This window comes from Myodes glareolus, chromosome 15 (genome assembly GCF_982192425.1).
Source record: "Myodes glareolus chromosome 15, mMyoGla1.1, whole genome shotgun sequence".
NCBI classification, from domain to species: domain Eukaryota; kingdom Metazoa; phylum Chordata; class Mammalia; order Rodentia; family Cricetidae; genus Myodes; species Myodes glareolus.
In genome coordinates, this window is record NC_142040.1 from 6,478,265 (window position 1) to 6,494,448 (window position 16,184).

Genomic DNA, 16,184 nt, shown 5'->3' on the forward strand with positions numbered 1-16,184 from the left:
GAACTTGTCTATTGCCCCTTCCCAGGGAGATCTTTATATGTAACTTGTAGGGTTCTCCTTGTTACTTTCTCTGGGGTGGTGGACTATAGACTCCTTATGCTTTACTTTACTTATGAGTGAGTACATACCATGCTCATCTTTCTGGGTTTGGGTTAACTCACTTATGATTTTTTTTCTGGTTCCATCCATTTTCATGCAAATTTCAAGATGTCATTGTTTTTTTACTGCTGAGTGTTTTTTACCTCTCCATTGTGTAAATGTACCACCTATTTTTTTTTTTATTCATTCCTCAGTTGAGGGACGTCTAGGATATTTGCAGGTTCTGGCTATTACAAACAATTCTACTGTGAACATAGTTAAATGTCCTTGTAGTATGATTGAACATCCTTTGGGTATATGCCCAAGAGTGATATTGCTGGGTCCTGAGGTAGGTTGATTCCAAGTTTCCTGAGAAACCGCCATACTGATTTCCAAAGTGGTTGTACAAGTCTGTATTCCCACCAGCAGTTGAGGAATGTACACCTTACTCTGCATCCTCTCCAGCATACACTGTCTTTGGTGGTTTTGTTCTTAGCTATTCTGGCTGATGTAAGATGGTATCTCAGAGTCATTTTGATTTGCATTTCCCTGATAGCTAAGAATGTTGAACATCACCTTAAGTGTCTTTCAGCCATTTGAAATTCTTCTATTTGAAAAATTCTCTGTTTAGGCCTATACCCCATTTTTTAACTGAGTTATTTAGAATTTTGATGTCTGATTTCTTGAGTTCTTTATATATTTTAAAGATCAGTCCTTTGTCTGATGTAGGATGTGGTGAAGATCTTTCTTTTCCCATTCAGTAGGCAGCCTTTTTGTCTTATTGACTGTGTCCTTTGATTTACAGAAGCTTCTCAGTTCCAGGAGGTCCCATTTATTTCTTGTTGCTCTCAGTGTCTGTGCTACTGGTACTATATTTAGAAAGTGGTCTCCTGTGCTCATGCATTGAAGGCTACTTTCTGCTTTCTCTACTATCAGGTTCATTGTGGTTGGATTTATATTGAGGTCTTTAATCTATTTGGACTTGAGTTTTGTGCATGGGGTTAGATAAGGATCTGTTTGCATTCTTCCGTATGTTGACATCCAGTTATACCAGCATCATTTCCTGAAGATGCTTTTTTTTTTTTTAGCTTCTTTGTCAAAAGTCAGGCATTCATAGGTGTGTAGATTAATATCCAGGTCTTCAGTTTGATTCCATTGGTCAACCTGTCTGTTTTTATGCCAATATCAGGTTGTTTTCATTACTGTAGCTCTATAATAGAGCTTGATATCAGGAATGGTGATGCCTCTAGAAGTTCCTTTATTGTACAAGATTGTTTTGGTTATTCCGGTTATCTTTTGTTTTGTTTTGTTTTTCTGTAAGAAGTTGATTATTATTTTTAAAAAGTCTGTGAATAATTGTGTTGGAATTGCGATGGTAATTGCATTGAATCTATAGGTGCCTTTCGGAGGATTGCCATTTTTATTGTGTTGATCCTACCTCTCCAAAAGCATGGGAGATTTTTCCATTTTCTGATATCTTATTTAATTTCTTTCTTCAAATCCTTAAAGGTTTTGTAGAACAGGTCTTTCACCTCTTTGGTTAGTGTTACCCCAAGATATTTTTTGTTATTTGTAGCTACTGTAAAGGGTAATGTTTCTCTGATTTTTTTCTCAACTTCATTATCATTTGTATACAGGAGGGCTACTAATTTTTTTTTTAGTTGATCTTGTATCCTGCCACGTTGCTGAAGGTATTTATCAGCTGTAGGAGTTCCCTGGTAGAGTTTCGGGGGTCACTTATGTATACTATCATGTCATCTGCAAATAGAAAAGTTTGATTTCTTCCTTTCTGATTTGTATCCACTTGGTCTCCTTTTGTTGTCTTATTTCTCTAGCTAGAACTTCAAGAACTATGCTGAGTAGATATGAAGAGAGTAGACAGCCTTGTCTTGTTCCTGACTTTAGTGGAATTGATTTGAGATTCTCTCCATTAATTTAATGTTAGCTATCGGCTTGCTGGATATTGCTTTTTCATATTTAGATATGTTCCTTGTATCCTTGATCCCTCCAAGATCTTTATCATGAAGGGATGTTGGAGTTTGTTGAATACTTTTTCAGCATTCATCTGAGATGATTATATGGGTTTTTCCCTTTAAGTTTATGCATATGATGGATTACATTGGTAGATTTTCATATGTCAGATCATCCCTGCATCTCAGGGATAAAGCCGACTTGATCATGGTGAATGTTTTTTTTTTCTTTCATGTGTTCTTAGATTCGGTTTGCCAGTATTTTATTGAGTATTTTTGCATCAGTGTTCATGAGTGAGATTGGTCTGTAATTCTCTTTCTTGTCTGAGTCTTTGTATGGTTTTGGTATCTGGGTAACGGTAGCCTCATAAAAAGAGTTTGACAATGTTCCTTCTGTTTCTATTGTGTGGAACAATTTGAGGAGTATTAGCTCTTCTTTGATTTTCTGATAGAATTCTGCACTGAAACCTTCTGGCCCTGAGGTGTGGTTTTTGTTTTGGTTTGGTTTTTGGTTTTGTTTTTTTGTTTATTTGGTTTTTTGTTTTTGTTTTTGAGAGAGGGTGTGTCTGTAAGTTTGTAACTTTGGAATCTGTCCTGCAACTAACTCTTGAAGACAAGACTGGCCTCGAACTCACAGAAATTCACCTGCCTCTGCCTCCCAAGTGCTAGGACTAGAGGCATGCACCAACTCATAATTTTTATCATTTCTGTTGAGTGAAGTTGATATGAACTGAAATGAGATAGCGTTGTTTCTTTTTGAAAGACTGGTTATGGATGTTAAATGATCCTAACTGTGATTATCCTAAGGGATTGCTTAGTAAGTTCGTCATAATTTATTCAGGAATTTGTGGAGACTGACATTGCAGGGCCTTGCCAGTTATAGACACTCACGGTCCCATTGAGAATCTCATGGACATAAATTTACACTGCTTGTGTGTGTGAATTCTGATTAAGTACCAGTGTTTTCATCTTAGATGGGCACGAAGAGCATCAGTGACTGTTTCCTTTCCAGACTTCAGGAGTCCCAACACATTACTATGTTATAAATGATAATCTATAATTTATTTTCCTCTCCAGCCGTGCTCTGCCGATTCTTTGTTTTACTGTATTCTTCCTAAGTGTGTTTCTTAAACATGTCTGGGCTAGTTTCCGAGGGGCAGTCTCTACTCTACCATCACTGTTTTCCCAGCTCTCATACAGCACTGAGGAGTCAACAGGGAGAGACTGAAACCAAGCCAAAAGTGCCAAAGTGCTGGCTTGCGCAGAAACGGCAGTCACAGGGAGTCCACCACCACTGAGTTTGTTGCAGTCATGATGAAACAGAAGTAAATAGACTGAAAATTAAGAGATTTCGTTGATTTATTGCCATCTAAAGATCTAATATGTGTGTTCTTTGACGTGAATTTCTCTTTAAGAGCTTAAGGAATTTGGCCATTCTACATTTCTAAATGCGAATATCAAAGCAAATTTTATAGAACTGAATAGCTGTGCCGTTGTGGCCTAGAATATGATGTGAAGAAAAGCTGCACATGAGCACGTCAGGTGTGTGAAGTGTCTGCCTGGCGGATGTTCGCTGCTCATTCACCTAGCAACTTTGCATCATTTCAGTTTGTAGAATTTTAATCCCCAGACAGTTAGCATTTGCACTAAGTCCTTAGCCTGTTCAATACTTAATTTTATTTCATTTTACAAATGACTGTCAGGATTTAATGTCTTCAAATAATACCTTAAGCAAATCTGTATATGGTAGCAGCAACCACAGGAAAACCCAGGTCAAAACTTTTGAGAATATCAAAAAAGGATGTTCTTAAATTGTAACCTTATTAATTACTTGAACTCTATGTTTTCATGTTTAGGAAATGAGAGTAAGGACATAAAATTTCTTCCTTAGCCAGAGAGATTCATTATTCTGTGATTTTTCTAACTGTCCGATGTTGAATCTTTCTTTTATATTCTAATGGCAATGCTAATCCAGTGAAAAAATAATTTAAAGAAGATAGCATACTTGTTATTAACTAATAATAAAGTATTTTTACTGGATTGTTAAATGATTTAAGCCTTTAAGACACTGCTAATCCAGGGGGTGTTATTCTGTAACTGTGGTATTGCATATCAGTATTAATTCTAGTATCTTGTTATAGAAAATAGGCACAGGCGGAGCTGTGGTGGTGCACCACTTCAATCCCAGCGCTCGGGAGGCAGAGGCAGGCGGATCTCTGTGAGTTAGAGGTCAGCCTGGTCTACAAGAGCTAGTTCCGGGACAGATTCCAAAGCGATAGAGAAACCTTGTCTCAGAAAAGAAAGGAAAGGGAAGGGGAGGGAAGGGGAGGGGAAGGGAAAAAGGAAAAGAAAAGAAAAGAGAAGAGAAGAGAAGAGAAGAGAAGAGAAAAGAAAAGAAAAGAAAAGAAAAGAAAAGAAAAGAAAAGAAAAGAAAAGAAAAGAAATTTTAGGCACACCAAAATACAAAAGTTTTGGGTGCAAAAAAACTTCTGAGGCAACTTTAGCAGTGAGTTGGGTGCTTTTAGGTAGTTTTCATTAATAGGCATGAGGATGCAGAGTTTAATCTGAGAAGAGGATTGTTTTTGAAATGCTTAGTTCAGAATATAGGCAAGCATCTCCAGTCTGGACTTGTGGGTCGTAGTGTTCTCTGCATGAGCTTTCTTCACCATTCACTCTTCTCCCTTTTGTTAAGTATGCTATTATGTTTTTGATGGGCAATTCATGGGGATTAAGAACAAATGATGGAGATGCAGAACGTGCCTGTTTTCTTCAGTGTGGGATCACCAGTAGAAGGACAGCATTGTGCCAAAGTGCGGGCTTTAACTTTTGTTATGTTTCCTACATTTTAATATGCCACATTAGGCTGTCCAGTGTTCACAGACTGAAGTAGCTTTTGCTTCATTTGATATACAGTTTTGTTTTTCTGTTTTTACTTTTGCATATTCTTATCTGGCTGGTCACTGAAGTAGTCAGTATCTTCAAGCCAGAAAAAAAAATCCTTATTTTCAGGAAGTTAGTAATTTCATAAATACAACATTGAATAGGGAGAAGTTAAAATGTAACCGTTTGCTAACATAAAGAAACATATCAGAAAACAAAATAGTATCAATAGACTGAAAGAGAATAATTTTGGGGAGAGCATTGAAATCACCAAGGAGTCACAGGGCCAAGGCAAAAAGCAGGCCAGTTAAATTGGAGAAGTAATGCCGGTCAGCTTTCTTCACCAGTGTGCCGCCACTGAACATCAGTAGAAGACAGTCCTGAGGGCTCACAGTGCCCCAGTGCTGACTTCCCTGAGATAGGAAGTGATGGAGGAAATTTATAAAAGAAAACCTCAGGGATTCCTGTGTGATCCCTTTAATCCTTGAATTGTCAAGCCACATGGAAAATAATAGAGCTGTGTCGTTCCAAGACTTAAGTGGTATTAGCTTTTTGAAAGAAAATGTTGGCCTTTTCATATCCATGGACAAGAATAGGGTCTGTATTCAAATAGAAAAGAGTAACTCTGAGCCAAAGATGCATGCCTTTTTTCATTTTTAATATAGTATTGTCTATGAATAAGCTGGCTGTATCAGGAAAAAAAATTAGTCTATGTTTTATTTTTCTTTTTAAAACAGATGATTCAACGAGAAGCAGATGTAAAAAGTAAGGTGACTGCTGTGGCGTTGACAGACTCTGTTCACAATGTATGGCATCAAGAAGCTGGCAAAACCATCCGAGAATGGATGAGAGAGGTGAGGCATGGTTTTGTTTGGTGCTGAGATTAATGGGCTTGAGCCTTTGTATTCGGGGTCCCCACCAACTTATATTGCCTCCTACCCCACATTCTCAGAATGTTGAGATAGAATAAAAAGTCTAGATACAGTTAAAATAATAAAAGAAAGCTTTCAGAAGACAAAACTTTTTGAAAGCATCCTTTCTGCCCACTACTGAATAGAATATTATGTGTGTATAGAGTTTGCACTAGGATTTTAGGTGATGACGGGCTTGATGTTATGATTCATATTTCCTAATGTTGAATGTTTCTGGCTATTTAGTATTGTAGTTACTTAATTACCAGAAAGAAGTGTCATGTATATTCAGTCCTGTCCTTTCCTTCTGGGAATGTGATCAGGATGTGACATAATGAAATTGATTTGCTCCATACTGCCAATAGGGGTAGAAGCAGGGGGTGGGGAGGGAGCCTCCCTCCGCCTAGGGAAGCTGCCTATTGCATGTCCCTGCTGAGTCTGAACTAACAAGAATCTACCGAACATGGCCGTGTCTTTTCAAAAGCTTCAGTGTGTTAGTCCATTATCCTGTTACAGACATCTATCTGAAAACTCATTTCTGTTTGTATTTACCTTGCTGATATCATAAGAATCTGACATTAGCTTCATGGAAACAAGTCAACAATGAGCATATGCATCAGTAATCTCTCCACTATAGTACTTTGTCCTGTGCATCCCTTCTCCATTAGAAGTTCTTTATGAAAGTCAGTCCATATGACAAAGGCACACACACATACACACACATGCTCTCACATAAACCTACACACAAAAAGGTTAAAATATTTGTAACTATCTTTCCTCTCAATAAAGATTTGTAGCTACAAAAGAGGGTGCCTCTGTAATTTTATCCTGTTTACTAACTTCATTGTTTTACCAAATACTGTCTTATATTTGGAAATAAAACAATCCTGGCAATTGTTTATTCATTTCTATTATAGTAAAGAATGATAAAGGCATGGTTTAGTTTATCTCATAAGCAACAAATTAATGTGATAAAGTTTTTTATATTAAGCATTTTTACTATGAAACTCTTAAATAGTTCAGGCCTATCAATTTAGCAAACAACAGACTAAATATTAAATTTTTATATCTTATAATTTTAAAATACAATTTTTTTCTTGAAAAAAGGTCAAAGAATATTGTATTCGCAATCCCTCTAACTTAAACTCTTTTCAGATGAAGACCAACTGTGGATTCTAAGCCACAAGGAGGGGTCAAAAGTGGCACTTGTGAGGTTCTTATACTGTTGATGCTGAGAGTGTGACATACCTTGGCTTGAAAGTCTGTAGCCAAGCCAGAAATACAGTTCATGTATACCTTCCCTTCGACTCTGACTGTTGGCCTGTCTTAGTCAGGGTTTCTGTTGCTGTGAGGAGACACTGTGACCATGGCAACTTCTATAAAGGAAAACATCTAATTGAGATAGCTTCTTAGAGTTTCGAGGTTTAGTCCATTTTCATCATGACCAGGAGCATGGCGTACAGGTGATAATGGTGCTAAAGAAGGAGCTGAGAGGCCTACAGCAGCAGGAAGTGGTCTGTAAGACTAGGAGTAGTCTGAGCACAGAAGACCTCAAAGTCCTCCCCCACACTGACACACTTATTTACTCCAACAAGGCCACACCTCTGAACAATGCCACTCCCTTTAGGAGGCCATTTCATTTCAAACCACCACAAGGCCCTAGAAACATAACCTGATTATGGTACATGATCATGTCTAAGGCACAAAACCTCCATATTAAAGATTAGCCTTTAAGACCATAATTATAATGCATACAAGTGTAATAAACAGAAATAAAAACCTAAACTGAACCAATAAATCAAGCTTCTCTAGTGTCTTGTACAGAGTTAGCTCTTCTTTTCTTTTCAGATACAACATACCAAATTCTACTGTCTTTTTATGAGCATCTTATTATTTGATAATTTCACACACTATGTTTTGATCGTAGTCACACACACACACACACACACACACACACACAGAGTTCTTCCTATGTCTACCCTCTCCACCTGCACCTCTGTATCGGGATGGAGAGATGACTCAGCCATTCAAAGCAGCTACAACTAGCTATGGTTCCAACTCTATTCAGTATATCTAGTACCTTCTGGCCTCTATGGAAACCTGCACACACATCACACACACACACACACACACACACACACACACACACATTTTTACAAATCCATTTTATGACAAGATGGCTCAGTGGATACAAGTACTTGCTACATGAACCTGACATCCTGACCTCAATCACCAGATTCCAAGGTGGAAAGAGCAAACCAAGTCTTAAAAGCCCTACGCTTGCAGTCTGTGCACACACATGTGCATGCACACACACACACACACACACACACACAAAATTCAATTTAAAATTAAACAAGATAAAGACAAAAATTAATTCCATGTCTGCATAAATGTTGTCCACCCTTGGTACAAGTCAAAACATGTCACTCTGCACTGTGGCTATTAGACACTTATGTTCCTGTTACTAGTCCTTGCGCTATGGATTTTCCAAAGGAAAATTTACAATCACAAACATCTGCAAGATCATAATCTTGGCATAAGAAACCTTTTACACTGAAAGACTTAACTTTTGTAAGCACTCATTATGTTGCGTTCATTTCTCGTGTGGACACAGAAATCCTAGTCAAGTGATCCATTCCATTATGTTGCCTCTGGCCAAGGCTTCCTGTCACATCTGAGTCTTAGCATGGCGCTGTTGGTGCCTCTGCTCTACCTCACTTTCTTTACTCTTCTGTGCATCAGAGAAAAGATCGTGGAAGCTAATATTACTATGTCTGAAATTCAGGTAGTTTTCCTAGTTTGTGACCACCCAGGATTCCCCATCCCCTGTGAAAAACAGGAGCAGGGACTGATTGGGGACCTAAGGAGAGGAAGAGATAGGCACTGAAACAACATGAGCAGAAACAATAGAAACGCAACACAGGGAGGTAGATGTGAGAAGATACGGCTCAAGCAGGTTAAACTCATGAGTAATCTCCGTACGTCTTAACTTACAAATTTCAAAGCTTGTGTCATTTTATTTCACGTTTTTGTATTGAAAACATTTTTAACTTGTTTTACCTGATTTCTCTATACTTTTCATAGTAGAACTTAAATGCAACATACAGAATGACATACACAGATGGCACACACACGTGGGCAGACTCACAAGTGCACACATACACACACCCTTCAAGCTTGGTTTCCATCCTTTCTGATCCTACATAGGTACTTGCTGTTACACAAGACATTTGACATCTTCACTTTTAGCTGCAGGCCTCTTCCTTGTCCTGATTCTGCAGGAGAGATGAAAGCTTTCATCATGTGGGAGATGCAACTGAAATTTCAGAGTCATAAAGTGGCAGCTTGTATTTCTCAGCCAACGGTGATCTGTTTTTAAAAAATGGACAAAAGTTTATTTGAGTCAGCTTTTAAAAGTCAAAGTGAACTAGAAATATGACTAATTGTCTAGAGATTTTAATGTGCCATCACTTTTATTAACACTGGAAAATTGGGTGAGGCACAGTTCTGCACATATGAGATGCAGGTGATCTGTATTGAGGCTGGCATATCGCCTGGGTGATAGCCAACTTTCATCAAATTTGGAGGCACTAGTAGGATGAATAATAATTAAAATATATACCTAATCGCTGCCTGTCTGTTGGTAGTGCTAATTGCTGTCATTGAAGAGACTGAATTGTTTAAGAGAAGCGGAGAGAAAGAGAAAGTCATTCTTCATTGAAGCTATCCCCCTGTATCACGGGGAGCCTAATTTTAGAACCTATAGAAGTCATGATTTTTGAATTTATTAGAGGCTGTGGTGAATGATAAAACAAATCATTCATTTACATATCTTGACACTGCTTTGGAGAATACTTATTTCTTACAAGCGAGTGTCACATTGTATATAAAAGCTGGCTAATTGTGTGCTAATCTGCATTATCTCAAATTCACTGATGTGGTAGTCTATCAATGGTAATATTAATTTTTCTTATTTCAAATGTATGAACTATCTTCTAAAACCCCATTTCTTTTATAATTTCTACTTCTCTTACATTGTGTAATTTTATGTTCAGCTGCTAATTAAGATGAGAAGTGCACATTATAGAACTTATATCCATTTCAAACCATCAAGCTATTGTCATACATGAAAAATATGAAATTTTATCTGTTTTAATTATAAAGAGAGTGAACGCATTTAAGAACATTACTAGATGTGTTTGTTTTCATGGTTTTTTTTTTCCAAACACAGTTCAATAGCTTCATTGATCTACTGTTTCTTAGAAAAATCTGCCTTGCTTTGTGAGCTTGAGTCTGTAATCTCATACAGCAAACCCTTCCTTTATGTTATCCCTGCTCTCTCTGGTCCCAGAACAGTAGGGTTGCCTTGACAAATCTATTCAAAAGCCATTCCTCGGCCTTTATTGGTGGGGACTGGGGCCTTTGAAATTTTCTCTTCACTGCAACACAGCTGACATCTTCTTCCAGACAGAATGAATTAAGGAAATACAATAAGACACTTGATCTACCAGTCAAGGACCCTTCCTCAGTGCGAACGGATTCCATGGTGCACAGCCAAGGCAGCAAGCATCTAAAATGCACAATACATACTGTTTACCAGGATAGCGGTCACCCGTTTCTCCAACATGATTGATGGGAGGGCTTCTGTTAAAATAGAATCTGCCTGTGGAAATTCTTTGTGTGTGTTTATCTGTGTTGTGAATACCTTTAAAACTATATAATCACATCTTTTCCTCCAGAATTTGGATATATGCTTACGTTTATAAAAGAAATGGAATGTTATTTCATTTATCTGAGTTACAAATGTCCATTATCTGAGAGAGTGAGCGTCAGTAGTGAAGCTGTGCCGTCTGTGGCTGCTGCAGCTCCCCAGGCTGGGAGAGGATAATCTTAACATACCTGTCACTGATGTGGGTCCAGAGGAAAACTCAAAGCAAGTATGGGCCAGATTTAAGGCTTTTTTTCCTTCACATGTAACTTTTCTTAGAAATAGATTAGATTATACTTTACAGGTTATGTATCTTAGCATCAACATAGTTTTTTTGTTGTTGTTGAATTAGAAAAGGTAAATTTTTTCCACAGTCATTAAAAATTAGTGACTGTTTATGTATGAAAAATAGTTTTAAATTGATGGAATATAAATATACTTCTAATGATTTATTTTATAGGATAAATTGACCTCTTCAACCTAAAAATGTAGTTTTCCTTTCAATTCTACGTGATCAACATTGTATCTGTTACATTGCAGAACTGTTGCAACTGGGTCTCCAGCTCAGAACCACTGGACACATCAGTGGAGTCCATGCTGCCTGACTGTCCCAGAGTCTCTGCAGGTATGGGCTTGGTGGAAGTGTGAAGTGTGCTCTACAGAAAAAAAAAACAAAACAAAACAAAAAACAAACAAAGAAAGGAAGACAGACAGACAGACAGACAGAAAGAAAAGCATGCTTCTTTGATGGAAATTCTGTTTCATAAATTAAATATGTTGTTCTATCTCAGATTATTCATAACATATCACATTTGTCTAAAACACTTCCTCCAATTGTTTAAGTGGCTTATAATGATTATCACTATCCTTAGTAATGTGATGGGTGAATAATTGGATAGTTTCTCTTGGCGCTTAGGCAGGTGAGACTGTGCCTAAAAGACAAGAACTCAGTTGCCATTTAGAACCTCAGAAGGATGATTGTCTCTGAGTCCCAATCCCATATTTCAGGCGATCATGTCATCTAGAGAAAAAATTATTTTTATGCAAAGATTTTCGTTGGACCTTGTGTGTAAGGTAGGATTTGGATGTAGGAAGATGTGCAAGGTGGTATCCCAAGCGGGGGTGGGGTGGGGTGGGGGGACAGCAGTTGAAGGAACAGAGCCAAGAGGACCTGAAGATGCTGAGAGTTGGTAAATGTGAGCGTGTGTTGCCCGCTGGAAGCAGAGAAGTGAAGCAGTCAGACGGCCGGGGCAGCTGGCGTCTGCGATGGTGAGGACGGCCATTCCCTGCCTGAAGAGTGTGTTTCTCAGCACCTCGGTCACGAAAGTGCTCTTACACTGGCCATTGCTTTCTTGATTTTACTTTTGCAGCTTCCAATAATTTTTATGCAAACACAGAGTGAGCAATGTATCTAGTGAGAACCACTCACTTACTGTGACTCTGAATGCTGGAAAATGAGCAGCAATTCAGAATACAGCCTATTCCATATCTCAGTCACAGATGGCAGCTAATCACTAAGTAAGTGTGTTTGTTTTATGAAGGTGACCATTCGGTGGTGAGTTCAAATTCTAGGTGGTGAAGTGCTCTTTCTAGCTATATATCATGATCATTAGCACATAAACTTTAACTGAGCCTCACTGTTACAACTAAATATTTTAGGTTTGTTACTCAAGGTTTAATAAGAGAAATTAAACTATGGTGAGATACCTATGCTGCATATATTTGTATATGGATATTATGCAACCTGTTATTGTTGCTCACGGTGGCTTTCTGCTGAGAAATCATGGAATTTGCAAATACTGACTCAGTACTCCTAGGAAAAGGCAGAATTAGTTTCTTGTGAGCCTCTGATCACCTTTTTATCACCCAGTCAATGCAAGTTTCTAGTTTTATGTGTGTTTATACTTAAACACACATCGTATCACATGTATTGTTTACTCATTATGTTCAGATTCATGCCTGGGCACAGCTTGCACATATATTTCTCCATAAGGTGTTTCATAATTTTCCTGAGATAAGGAATATTAATTAGAAAGTACCATAGCGCCATTTCTGGGGAATCATTTGAAATCGTGAAGTCAGAACACAAGACTGAGGAAAAATGACACTCGGTAGTTCAGGAAAAGTCTGCTTCTTCTGGTGTGATTTTTAAATAACTTCTTTATTGACTCTTTGGTAGTTTCACATCAAGCACCCCAGTTCCATTCTCCTCCCGGTCACGCTTGTCCTCCCCTCATCCCTTCCACATTCCCGATAAGGAAACAAATCAAAGTAAGCAATCAAGCAAACAAAAGCAAAAGAAAAAAAAAAAAAAACAGAAAAATCTCTTGGCATCTCCTTCTCTCCGGCTTCTCCAGCACCTCATCATTTGCCCTGGTGGCAATGGAGGATTGTCTGGTAAACAATACAAGGTATATAGTATATCTCTTTGTTCCATCAGTTTTACTGGCAAGTGTTCATTGCAGTGAGTCACTGGTCTGGTTCAAGGCCTCTGGTTTCCGGTACACCATCATCCCTGGATCCTCACCAGAGCTCCTCTGGGATGTCCTGTGTCTGTCACTAGTCTTAGAGATCTTATGGGTGTCATTCCACAGGGTCAGTCTCTTCACCAGCTCCAGTCAGTCATAGGGGGGTGGATGCTAGGGTGGGTCAACTCAAGGCTTTTCTGTGGACCTGGATAGTAGCCAAACTGGTCAGTCCAGGCCCCTGGGGCCACCCACCTTGGGTGACTGGGTGGAGTCAGCTCCCCTACATGCATGCCCTCGGGGTCCTTTCAAGCTGGCCTGTGGTGAGGGGTCAGGGCCACCTCTCCAGCGTGCAGAGGCCAGCTCTCTTGCTGTAGTGTCCACCGAAGGATGTGGCGAGCTCAGCATGGCCCTCTGATTTCATCTTGCATGGTTCCCAGGTCCTCCCGAGGTAACACAGGCCACAGACATCCACACTGACCCCAGCTGTAGCTGAACCACAGACACAGCCATGGCCCTTGGCAACAACTTGGGCCTAGTAGAGAAAAGTCCTCGTTTTTACAATATTAAAACTGAAACAAGAAGGCAGAGTAGAGTCTTAATGAAGCATGAGTAATTATTGAAGTTGTTGTAACTCTGTCTATTAATATGGGGTAGTGAGTTGTAGTGAGCAGTTGCGTTCAGAAGTCTGGAGTACAGAAAGAAAGAAGACCTGTTATTTTATCAGTATAGATTACAGGAAGTTTTTTTTTTCCTTTACTAGTATTTGACTAGAGCTAGTTAAACAGGTTTTACAAGGACAATTATTTTTATTTGCTGCTGGGATTTTAATACCCAAAACAAACAATTATGGGTATCAGATGTAAAGTAGAAAAGAATAAAAATGGGCTAGAACTCATAAGCAAGAACTGGAGTCCACAAAGATGGATTGATTTTGCCTCTTACTGTCTCTGCTGTATGCTGTACATATTCCTATAGAATCCTATGTCCTATCATGGACTTAAATAATACATCCTCTCTCCAGTCATCAGAGATACTGAAGGGAAATTCAAGGGAAGGAAGAACAAAAGCATTCCTTGCTACTTCTCTACACCCTAAGATGAACCAAAAAGATGTGTCCAGATGTGTATGCAAGAAATGGGTCCTACTCTTCAGCTTACAAATCCCTGTCTCACTCCCATCCCGAAACACACACACACACACACACACACACACACACACACACACACACACACCCTTATGTACCTTCTTAATAATAAGCATAGGAAAAAGAATTTTGAAAAATGTAGTTCAGCCTAGTCAAATGTCTAGTGTCACACTCTTTTGCACCTTCTTACTACACAGTCTAGTCAAGCGTGATGGCTCAAATCTGTGACTCTAATACTTCACTTAGGGGGATGCTTACCACAAGTTCAAGACCAGATTGGTTAGTCCTCAAGTAGGAGTAGTGAATTCCAGCCAGCCTGTGATTCACATACATGCATGCATGCATACATACATATATGTGTGTGTGGTATGCATCCATAAATAGCAAAATAAGAAATATTATTAGTTTCTTAATTTTTGAAACTGTTCATGGAACTATAGCTGGTATTTATAGCTTCCTTCTATGATGAACTCAGCATCCTATTGACATTCATTTGGTTAAGATTCTTCACCTATTGAAATGACCCATCCCTTTGTTCCTGGAAGGTCTGGACCATAAGCAATCCTGCTTGAATTAGTGTTTTATAAACTCCTATTGAAAATAATTTCAGCGTTGATAATGATCTCACTTTTCTATTCTGTTTTGATAAAGCACCATCACCAAGGCCGCTTCTAAAAGAAAGTATTTATTTGGGGCTCACAGTTTCAGAGGGTTAGAGCCCTGAGATCTTACATCTTGATACTCAAGTAGGAGGGATAAAGAGAAGTGGGGAGAGAAAGAAACTGGGATGGTACAGTCCTTTGAAATTTCATAGCCCACTCCCAGTGACACACCTCCTGATCCTGCCCAAACAGTTCCACTAACCAGGAACCAAGTATTTACATAAGCCTGTGAGGGCCATTTTCCTTCAAATAACACACAGATAATTTTTCCTTACCCACCATGTCAGGACAGCTCAATTTTCATTTGGAAATAAGGATCTGTCGTTGGAGATAAAAGAGTAGCAGCATTCGTTCCCTGTTGCTTCAGGAGCATCGGAAGATCAAAGTGAAAAGATGGTAGTTTCAATTTTCATTTCTGTAGTATTCTTATAGTGGTATCAGTGAAATATTCCTTTTTTTGGAACCAAGACCTTAGACCAGAAAGAACCTGAAGTCACAGAAATGGGAAGCAGCTGTTTTATTAGTAAATCACTAAGGGTAACAGAGAAGTTAGTCCCACTTCTATTCCTTCATTCTCAGAGCCAAAATAAATGGCTGTTTATTAAACACTGGCTTAGAGGACACACTGTTTCAGCTCCACTAGTTGCTGCTACCTAACAGGCTTCATAACTGAATTTCCAAAAGGTCACTCTACTCTCTGTCCAGCCTGCTGCTGAGTGACAGTAGGGAACATGGTAAGGCCATGGAGTGCTGGCAGACCTCAGGCTCTCCCTTGCCTTGTCCTGCTCACTCTGATGAAAATCAGCCGCTGTGCTACAAGCTGCTCTGTGGAGAGCCCGGCATGGGAAAGAGCTGTTGTCTCTGGGGAAAATGCCAATAAGGACTTGAGGTCTGCGGCTGCCGCGTGAGTGACTTTGGAAGAGGATTCTCCCCAAGTTGAGCCATGAGTCAACTGCAGCCCCGGGTTGATTGTTGCCTCGTGAGAAATCCCATGCAAGATCATTCAGCTAAGCTGTGTTCAGATTTCTGACCCACAGAAACTGAGGTGATAAATAAGTATTGTTTAGGGTATGATTCACTCCACAGGCAGAGATACTTAATATTGCAAATTTCAACTTCAACTCTGGTGGTCACTATCCTCTATGAAACAACACCATCATGTACTTATTTAGAGTAAAGCCATATGAGGCTTACCTTCTGATACCATGGGCCTGAGGACAGTTCTTTAGAAAGACATTTAAAAACTCACTGAAAATCATGTTTCCACCACTCCTTCCCTCCTCATCCCACTCCCCTGTTAGACTTTGCCCCCCACCCGTTAAAAGCATGTTTTAGATTTTCTCACATGTGCACTGTCATC

At 39.1% G+C, this 16,184-nt stretch overlaps 1 protein-coding gene across 22 annotated transcripts in view; it reads left to right on the forward strand.

The window, feature by feature from the left end:
* Arb2a (ARB2 cotranscriptional regulator A) overlaps window positions 1-16,184 on the forward strand; it is a 415,675-nt gene that overhangs the window by 269,104 nt on the left and 130,387 nt on the right. For all 22 annotated transcript variants that reach the window (XM_087896754.1, XM_087896752.1, XM_087896751.1 and 19 more), the window contains 2 exons: window positions 5,666-5,782; window positions 11,091-11,175. In XM_087896754.1, coding sequence (XP_087752880.1) covers window positions 5,666-5,782; window positions 11,091-11,175 — 202 coding nt within the window. The remainder of the gene's footprint in view (window positions 1-5,665; window positions 5,783-11,090; window positions 11,176-16,184) is intronic.